The 10,000-nt window shown below is 44.9% G+C and overlaps 1 protein-coding gene across 4 annotated transcripts in view; it reads right to left on the bottom strand.

The window, feature by feature from the left end:
* Positions 1–10,000, bottom strand: part of LOC135518498 (netrin-G1-like) — a 253,945-nt gene that overhangs the window by 153,278 nt on the left and 90,667 nt on the right. For all 4 annotated transcript variants that reach the window (XM_064943670.1, XM_064943671.1, XM_064943669.1 and 1 more), the window contains exon 2: positions 6,702–7,345. In XM_064943670.1, the coding sequence (XP_064799742.1) occupies positions 6,702–7,345 (644 nt within the window). The remainder of the gene's footprint in view (positions 1–6,701; positions 7,346–10,000) is intronic.

Below are 10,000 nucleotides of genomic sequence, written 5' to 3'. Positions count from 1 at the left end.
AATTAAGGAAGCTGACGGCTGTAGAACACTTAAAGATCATTAAAGGTAGACTAGTACTAACTGGAGGATGGGGGATTCATCCCAAATGGCACGTTATTGGTCCTATGGGGCCTCATCAAAAGTAGTGCAGTACAAAGGGAAAAGGGCACCATTGGGGACACAGGCAACATGTACGGCACATCTCTTTAGTATTTCAGTTAGTAGGAACAGGGTTCTGTAAATGTGTTCAGGACTGGGGCAGTTAGTAGAAACAGGGTTCTGTAAATGTGTTCAGGACTGGGGCAGTTAGTAGAAACAGGGTTCTGTAAATGTGTTCAGTACTGGGGCAGTTAGTAGAAACAGGGTTCTGTAAATGTGTTCAGTACTGGGGCAGTAAATGTGTTCAGGACTGGGGCAGTTAGTAGAAACAGGGTTCTGTAAATGTGTTCAGTACTGGGGCAGTTAGTAGAAACAGGATTCTGTAAATGTGTTCAGTACTGGGGCAGTAAATGTGTTCAGTACTGGGGCAATACATGTGTTCAGTACTGGGGCAGTTAGTAGAAACAGAGTTCTGTAAATGTGTTCAGTACTGGGGCAGTACAAGTGTTCAGTACTGGGGTGTACATGTGTTCAGGACTGGGGCAGTTAATGTGTATACTGGGGCAGTAAATGTGTTCAGTACTGGGGCAGTAAATGTGTTCAGGACTGGGGCAGATAGTAGAAACAGGGTTCAGCAAATGTGTTCAGTACTGGGGCAGTAAATGTGTTCAGTACTGGGGCAGTAAATGTGTTCAGTACCGGGGCAGTAAATGTGTTCAGTACTGGGGCAGTAAATGTGTTCAGTACTGGGGCAGTAAATGTTTTCATTACTGGGGCAGTAAATGTGTTCAGTACTGGGGCAGTTAGTAGAAACAGGGTTCTGTAAATGTGTTCAGTACTGGGGCAGTACATGTGTTCAGTACTGGGGCAGTACATGTGTACAGTACTGGGGCAGTACATGTGTTCAGTACTGGGGCCGTAAATGTGTTCAGTACTGGGGCAGTAAATGTGTTCAGTACTGGGGCAGTTAGTAGAAACAGGGTTCTGTAAATGTGTTCTGTTTTGGGGCAGTAAATGTGTTCAGTACTGGGGCAGTAAATGTGTTCAGTACTGGGGCAGTTAGTAGAAACAGGGTTCTGTAAATGTGTTCAGTTTTGGGGCAGTAAATGTGTTCAGTACTGGGGCAGTACATGTGTTCAGTACTGGGGCAGTTAGTAGAAACAGGGTTCTGTAAATGTGTTCAGTGATAGGGCAGTACATGTGTTCAGTACTGGGGCAGTACATGTGTTCAGTACTGGGGCAGTGAATGTGTTCAGTACTGGTGCAGTAAATGTGTTCAGTACTGGGGCAGTAAATGTGTTCCGTACTGGGGCAGTAAATGTTTTCAGTACTGGGGCAGTTAGTAGAAACAGGGTTCTGTAAATGTGTTCGCTACTGTGGCAGTAAATGTGTTCAGTACTGGGGCAGCAAATGTGTTAAGTACTGGAGCAGTTAGTAGAAACAGGGTTCTGTAAATGTGTTCACTACTGGGGCAGTAAATGTGTTCAGTAATGGGGCAGTAAATGTGTTCAGTACTGGGGCAGTAAATGTGTTCAGGACTGGGGCAGTAAATGTGTTCAGTACTGGGACAGTTAGTAGCAACAGGGTTATGTAAATGTGTTTAGTACTGGGGCAGTACATGTGTTCAGTACTGGGGCAGTTAGTAGAAACAGGGTTCTGTAAATGTGTTCAGGACTGGGGCAGTAAATGTGTTCATTACTGGGGCAGTAAATGTGTTCAGTACTGGGGCAGTTAGTAGAAACAGGGTTCTGTAAATGTGTTCACTATTGGGGCAGTAAATGTGTTCAGTACTGGGGCAGTAAATGTGTTCAGTACTTGGGCAGTACATGTGTTCAGTACTGGGGCAGTTAGTAGAAACAGGGTTCTGTAAATGTGTTCACTACTGGGGCAGTACATGTGTTCAGTACTGGGGCAGTAAATGTGTCCAGTACTGGGGCAGTAAATGTGTTCAGGACTGGGGCAGTAAATGTGTTCAGTACTGGGGTAGTAAATGTGTTCAGTACCGGGGCAGTAAATGTGTTCAGTACTGGGACAGTTAGTAGAAACAGGGTTATGTAAATGTGTTCAGTACTGGGGCAGTAAATGTGTTCAGTACTGGGGCAGTTAGTAGAAACAGGGTTCTGTAAATGTGTTCACTACTGGGGCAGTAAATGTGTTCAGTACTGGGGCAGTAAATGTGTCCAGTACTGGGGCAGTAAATGTGTTCAGGACTGGGGCAGTAAATGTGTTCAGTACCGGGGCAGTAAATGTGTTCAGTACTGGGACAGTTAGTAGAAACAGGGTTATGTAAATGTGTTCAGTACTGGGGCAGTAAATGTGTTCAGTACTGGGGCAGTTAGTAGAAACAGGGTTCTGTAAATGTGTTCAGTACTGGGGCAGTAAATGTGTTCAGTACTGGGACAGTTAGTAGAAACAGGGTTCTGTAAATGTGTTCAGGACTGGGGCAGTAAATGTGTTCATTACTGGGGCAGTAAATGTGTTCAGTACTGGGGCAGTTAGTAGAAACAGGGTTCTGTAAATGTGTTCAGTACTGGGGCAGTAAATGTGTTCAGTACTGGGGCAGTAAATGTGTTCAGTACTGGGACAGTTAGTAGAAACAGGGTTATGTAAATGTGTTCAGGACTGGGGAAGTAAATGTGTTCACTATTGGGGCAGTAAATGTGTTCAGTACTGGGGCAGTAAATGTGTTCAGTACTGGGGCAGTTAGTAGAAACAGGGTTCTGTAAATGTGTCCACTATTGGGGCAGTACATGTGTTCAGTACTGGGGCAGTTAGTAGAAACAGGGTTCTGTAAATGTGTTCGGTACCGGGGCAGTAAATGTTTTTTATTTTATTTTAATTTTACCTTTATTTAAGCAGGCAAGTCAGTTAAGAACACACCCTGCCGCTACCCTGTGTTCAGTATTGGGGCAGTACATGTGTTCAGTTAGTAGAAACAGGGTTCTGTAAATGTGTTCAGTACAGGGGCAGTAAATGTGTTGAGTACTGGGGCAGTTAGTAGAAACAGGATTCTGTGAATGTGTTCAGTACTGGGGCAGTTAGTAGAAACAGGGTTCTGTAAATGTGTTCAGTACTGGGGCAGTAAATGTGTTCAGGACTGGGGCAGTAAATGTGTTCAGGACTGGGGCAGTTAGTAGAAACAAGGTTCTGTGAATGTGTTCTGTACTGGGGCAGTAAATGTGTTCAGTACTGGGGCAGTAAATGTGTTCAGGACTGCGGCAGTTAGTAGAAACAGGGTTCTGTGAATGTGTTCAGTACTGGGGCAGTAAATGTGTTCAGTACTGGGGCAGTAAATGTGTTCAGGACTGGGGCAGTTAGTAGAAACAGGGTTCTGTAATGTGTTCAGGACTGGGGCAGTTAGTAGAAACAGGGTTCTGTAAATGTGTTCAGCACTGGGGCAGTAAATGTGTTCAGGACTGGGGCAGTTAGTAGAAACAGGGTTCTGTAATGTGTTCAGGACTGGGGCAGTTAGTAGAAACAGGGTTCTGTAAATGTGTTCAGTACTGTGGCAGTAAATGTGTTCAGTACTGGGGCAGTAAATGTGTTCAGTACTGGGGCAGTAAATGTGTTCAGTACTGGGGCAGTAAATGTGTTCAGGACTGGGGCAGTTAGTAGAAACAGGGTTCTGTAAATGTGTTCAGTAATGGGGCAGTAAATGTGTTCAGTACTGGGGCAGTAAATGTGTTCAGTACTGGGGCAGTAAATGTGTTCAGTACTGGGGCAGTAAATGTGTTCAGGACTGGGGCAGTTAGTAGAAACAGGGTTCTGTAATGTGTTCAGGACTGGGGCAGTTAGTAGAAACATGGTTCTGTAAATGTGTTCAGTACTGTGGCAGTAAATGTGTTCAGTACTGGGGCAGTAAATGTGTTCAGTACTGGGGCAGTAAATGTGTTCAGTACTGGGGCAGTAAATGTGTTCAGTACTGGGGCAGTAAATGTGTTCAGTACTGGGGCAGTAAATGTGTTCAGTACTGGGGCAGTTAGTAGAAACAGGGTTCTGTAAATGTGTTCAGTACTGGGGCAGTAAATGTGTTCAGTACTGGGGCAGTAAATGTGTTCAGTACTGGGGCAGTAAATGTGTTCAGTACTGGGGCAGTAAATGTGTTCAGTACTGGGGCAGTAAATGTGTTCAGTACTGGGGCAGTTAGTAGAAACAGGGTTCTGTAAATGTGTTCAGTAGTGGGGCAGTAAATGTGTTCAGTACTGGGGCAAAAGTTAGAAACATTATTTTCTGAAAAGCAGTTCCACTATCAAGAGTTGTCTAAGGAATTGGTTAGGAAAGGAACCCTTTAGACTGGCATATTCTTGGCTCAAAGCAGAAATAACTAAATGTGATTCTCCCTAAAACAGCTGTAGATATTCTAAAGAGGTGAATTGTAGTGATGCTGATTGATTGCAAGGCCGTGTTTTGCCGTGAGTACAATTCTTTTTCAGTTTGGGTGATTCAAATCCAATTAATTTCTATCAGCCTAGCGTGTCAGCGTCTAGAGTAGCTGACATAAACTATCAGAATTTACATTACATTATCTTTTTGGCATGTGTAACAGTGGTGAGACATTAACTATGTATTATGGATGTGACTATGTATATTTCATTTTAGTCAAACTGAATCCTGAACTATCCTGCTCTATCAATTATTCTGTCCAGAATCACACTGTATTAATTTGGCAATACTCACTAAATAATAAAACAAACTGTAGGGCACATACCAAAGACACACACAATAACATTATAAAGCACATGTAAACCCAGTCAACCTCTGACTGAAAAGTAATTCAAATCTGTGGCAGAAAAATGCTCCATACATTGGAACCTCATTGTGAAAGAAATAAACTAAACTAGCCAAGGTAACATGTAACACATAGAGCAATCGTCTGTTTTCTACCATGTACACTTAGAATAGCAAAGTAGAAATCTATTTTGTTGAAAAATACAAAAAATGTTGCCTTCATCAAAGCACATTGTGAGAGCTTACCTACTTGGTCTATGACGGAAACGTGGACGCCATAACAACATGCAGAGGGAAGATCATGGACCTCTTAACAATATGCAGAGGGAAGATCATGGACCCCTTAACAATATGTAGAGGGAAGATCGTGGTGACCATAACAATATGTAGAGGGAAGATCATGGACCCCTTAACAATATGTAGAGGGAAGATCATGGACACCTTAACAATATGCAGAGGGAAGATCATGGACACCATAACAATATGCAGAGGGAAGATCATGGACCCGACAACAATATGTAGAGGGAAGATCATGGACCCCTTAACAATATGTAGAGGGAAGATCATGGACCCCTTAACAATATGCAGAGGGAAGATCATGGACACCTTAACAATATGTAGAGGGAAGATCATGGACACCATAACAATATGTAGAGGGAAGATCATGGACCCGACAACAATATGTAGAGGGAAGATCATGGACCCCTTAACAATATGTAGAGGGAAGATCATGGTCCCCTTAACAATATGTAGAGGGAAGATCATGGACACCCAACATAAAGAGGGAACATCGTGGACACCATAACAACATGCAGAGGGAAAATCATGGACCCCTTAATATGTAGAGGGAAGATCATGGACCCCTTAACAATATGCAGAGGGAAGATCATGGACCCCTTAACAATATGTAGAGGGAAGATCATGGTCCCCTTAACAATATGTAGAGGGAAGATCATGGACACCATAACAATATGTAGAGGGAAGATCATGGTCCCCTTAACAATATGTAGAGGGAAGATCATGGTCCCCTTAACAATATGTAGAGGGAAGATCGTGGACCCCTTAACAATATGCAGAGGGAAGATCATGGACACCATAACAATATGCAGAGGGAAGATCATGGACACCATAACAATATACAGAGGGAAGATCATGGACACCATAACAATATGCAGAGGGAAGATCATGGACACCCAACATAAAGAGGGAACATTGTGGACACCATAACAACGTAAAGAGGGAACATCGTGGACACCATAACAACATAAAGAAGGAACATCGTGGACACCATAACAACGTAAAGAGGGAACATCGTGGACACCATAACAACGTAAAGAAGGAACATCGTGGACACCATACCAACGTGCAGAGGGAACATCGTGGGCACCATAACAACGTAAAGAGGGAACATCGTGGTGACCATAACATCGTAAAGAGGGAACATCGTGGTGACCATAACAACGTGCAGAGGGAACATCGTGGACACCATAACAACGTGCAGAGGGAACATTGTGAACACCATAACAACGTGCAGAGGGAACATCGTGGTGACCATAACAACGTGCAGAGGGAACATCGTGGACACCATAACAACGTGCAGAGGGAACATTGTGAACACCATAACAACGTGCAGAGGGAACATCGTGGTGACCATAACAACGTGCAGAGGGAACATCGTGGACACCATAACGACGTGCAGAGGGAACATCGTGGACACCATAACGACGTGCAGAGGGAACATCGTGGTCACCATAACAACGTGCAGAGGGAACATCGTGGTGACCATACCAACGTGCAGAGGGAACATCGTATGTGCAGGAGTTTGCTTTTCTAAAATGAACATGAAAAAAAAACAGTCATGTAAGATGCACAAGTGCACATAGTCCGAACCTTACCTGCCCTGCACCTTGATATCAGAGATGGCGTAGAAGTATCTGGACAGGTTGTTCTCGTCCACCATGGTGGCCCCGGTGGCCGGTCGGAGGAGCCGGACCCTCAGGTCTGTAATGGTGAAGAAGTCCCTCAGGTTCTTGGTAGTGTCTAACTGACCGTAGAGGGATGCCATGTTGTGGAGGTGTGGCCCGGCGAACAGTGCAAAACGGTCCTTGATCTCGAAGCGGACGGTTTTAGCGTTCTTCCACACGTAGCCCCTGGAGTATTCCTCGGTGCAGATGATGTCTAGAAGTGTGTGCTGGGTCAGGTCCTGGACAGTCTTGTGCTCCATGGTGAAGGCGTCAAGACAGTCTGTGGCGTAGAACTGGTAGGGTTGCCAAGTCTTACCGTAGTCCAACGACTTCTCCAAAACCATCTGTTCGGGGCGTCCGGACTCGAAGGTGACCACGATGTCGTCAGTCAGCTCGATGGTTTTTTTCCAGGACAGTGTGATGTTGACCAGGAGGGCCCTGGGGTATTTCTTCCAGGAACTGGACTGCCAGAAGGTTGTGGGGTTCCGACCTTCGAAATCAAACATGAGCTCCGGAGGGTGGGCCAGGTCCTCGTTTTGGGCGTCGCATTCGTTGTTACACATGTAAGGATTCTCCTACAAGACAGGAAATAATAGAGAAAGAGAATAGGCAGAGATTTAGGAATCTTAACGGTAAACAATAATGCAGGTACCAAAAGCTCCTTTCTATGAGCCTAGAGTCCTCTATGTTGAAAAAATATACTTGTAAGGATATACTCCCTGCAGCATACAGCACAGATGCCTAGTACGACCATGACACGGATAACTGTGTAATAGTAATTGATGTGCTTGTGGGGTCCAGGGTTCTAGCTGTGGTGCTGAGTGAGTGACTAGTCCAGTAGAAAACACCTAGAGACAGATTCATTTTTTTATGGGGACGTTTCAGAGAAGTCTTACACCCTATCTCTTCAGTTAGGTCCACCACTGACGTACACCCTATCTCTTCAGAGAAGTCCACCTCTGACTTACACTCTATCTATTCAGAGAAGTCCACCTCTGACTTACACCCTATCTCTTCAGAGAAGTCTCCCTCCACCTCTGACGTACACCCTATCTCTTCAGAGAAGTCCACCTCTGACTTACACCCTATCTCTTCAGAGAAGTCCACCTCTGACTTACACCCTATCTCTTCAGAGAAGTCCACCTCTGACTTACACCCTATCTCTTCAGAGAAGTCTCCCTCCACCTCTGACGTACACCCTATCTCTTCAGAGAAGTCCACCTCTGACTTACACCCTATCTCTTCAGAGAAGTCCACCTCTGACTTACACCCTATCTCTTCAGAGAAGTCGACCTCTGACTTACAACATACCACTTCAGAGAAGTCTCCCTCCACCTCTGACTTACACCCTATCTCTTCAGAGAAGTCCACCTCTGACTTATACCCTATCTCTTCAGAGAAGTCCACCTCTGACTTACACCCTATCTCTTCAGAGAAGTCCACCTCTGACTTACACCCTATCTCTTCAGAGAAGTCCACCTCTGACTTACACCCTATCTCTTCAGAGAAGACCACCTCTGACTTACACCCTATCTCTTCAGAGAAGTCCACCTCTGACTTACACCCTATCTCTTCAGAGAAGTCCACCTCTGACTTACACCCTATCTCTTCAGAGAAGTCCACCTCTGACTTATACCCTATCTCTTCAGAGAAGTCCACCTCTGACTTACACCCTATCTCTTCAGAGAAGTCCACCTCGGACTTACACCCTATCTCTTCAGAGAAGTCTCCCTCCACCTCTGACGTACACCCTATCTCTTCAGAGAAGTCGACCTCTGACTTACACCCTATCTCTTCAGAGAAGTCCACCTCGGACTTACACCCTATCTCTTCAGAGAAGTCCACCTCGGACTTACACCCTATCTCTTCAGAGAAGTCGACCTCTGACTTACACCCTATCTCTTCAGAGAAGTCCACCTCTGACTTACACCCTATCTCTTCAGAGAAGTCCCCCTCCACCTCTGACTTACGTCTTCTCATAGCCACACTGCAAGAACCAACGTCAGACAGGGTCTAGCATTGGTATCTTATATCATATTCACTGTATAGTTTATTAAATACTTATCTCTAGATCTTTGCTCTATTGCTCACACCGTTATAAACAGCAGTAAAGTACTGAGGGGTGGATAGAGAATAGTCAGGAATACCTTGTGCCTAATGTGCTCGTTAGTAGCAAGTATAAAGTGAAGTTCAGTCTAACAAGGGGAGAATAAACCACTATCTGGCTCCATCTGAATTTCATGTCTGTATAACTTAATCAAATTTCAAATCAAATGTATTTATATAGCCCTTCTTAGATCAGCGGATATTTCAAAGTGCTGTACAGAAACCCAGCCTAAAACCCTAAACAGCAAGCAATGCAGGTGTGGAAGCACGGTGGCTAGGAAAAACTCCCTAGAAAGGCCAAAACCTAGGAAGAAACCTGGAGAGGAACCAGGCTCTGAGGGGTGGCCAGTCCTCTTCTGGCTGTGCCAGGTGGAGATTATAACAGAACATGGCCAAGACTCAGCAGTAGCTATAGCAGTAGTAGCAGCAGTAGCTATAGCAGTAGACTCAGCAGTAGCTATAGCAGTAGTAGCCGTACATGCAGCAGTAGCTATAGCAGTAGACTCAGCAGTTGTCGCAGCAGTAGCTATGGCAGTAGTCCCTGCAGTAGCTATAGCAGTAGTAGTAGCAGTAGCTATAGCAGTAGGAGCAGCAGTAGCTATAGAAGTAGTAGCAGCAGTAGCTATAGCAGTAGTAGCAGCAGTAGTGGCAGTAGCTACAGCAGTAGTAGCAGCAGTAGCTATAGCAGTAGTCCCAACAGTAGCTATGACAGTAGTCGCAGCAGTAGCTATAGCAGTAGTAGCAGCAGTAGTAGAAGCAGTAGCTATAGCAGTAGTAGCAGCAGTAGCTACAGCAGTAGTAGCAGCAGTAGCTATAGCAGTAGTAGCAGCAGTAGCTACAGCAGTAGTAGCAGCAGTAGCTATAGCAGTAGTCCCAGCAGTAGCTATAGCAGTAGTAGCAGCAGTAGCTACAGCAGTAGTAGCAGCAGTAGCTATAGCAGTAGTCCCAGCAGTAGCTATAGCAGTAGTAGCAGTAGTAACTACAGCAGTAGTAGCAGTAGTAGCAGCAGTAGCTATAGCAGTAGTAGCAGTAGTAACTACAGCAGTAGTAGCAGTAGTAGCAGCAGTAACTACAGCAGTAGTAGCAGTAGCTATAGCAGTAGTAGCAGCAGTAGCTATAGCAGT

Source organism: Oncorhynchus masou, chromosome 28, assembly GCF_036934945.1.
Source record: "Oncorhynchus masou masou isolate Uvic2021 chromosome 28, UVic_Omas_1.1, whole genome shotgun sequence".
In the NCBI taxonomy this organism is placed as follows: Eukaryota; Metazoa; Chordata; class Actinopteri; order Salmoniformes; family Salmonidae; genus Oncorhynchus; species Oncorhynchus masou.
This window is presented reverse-complemented; position numbering and strand designations above follow the sequence as displayed.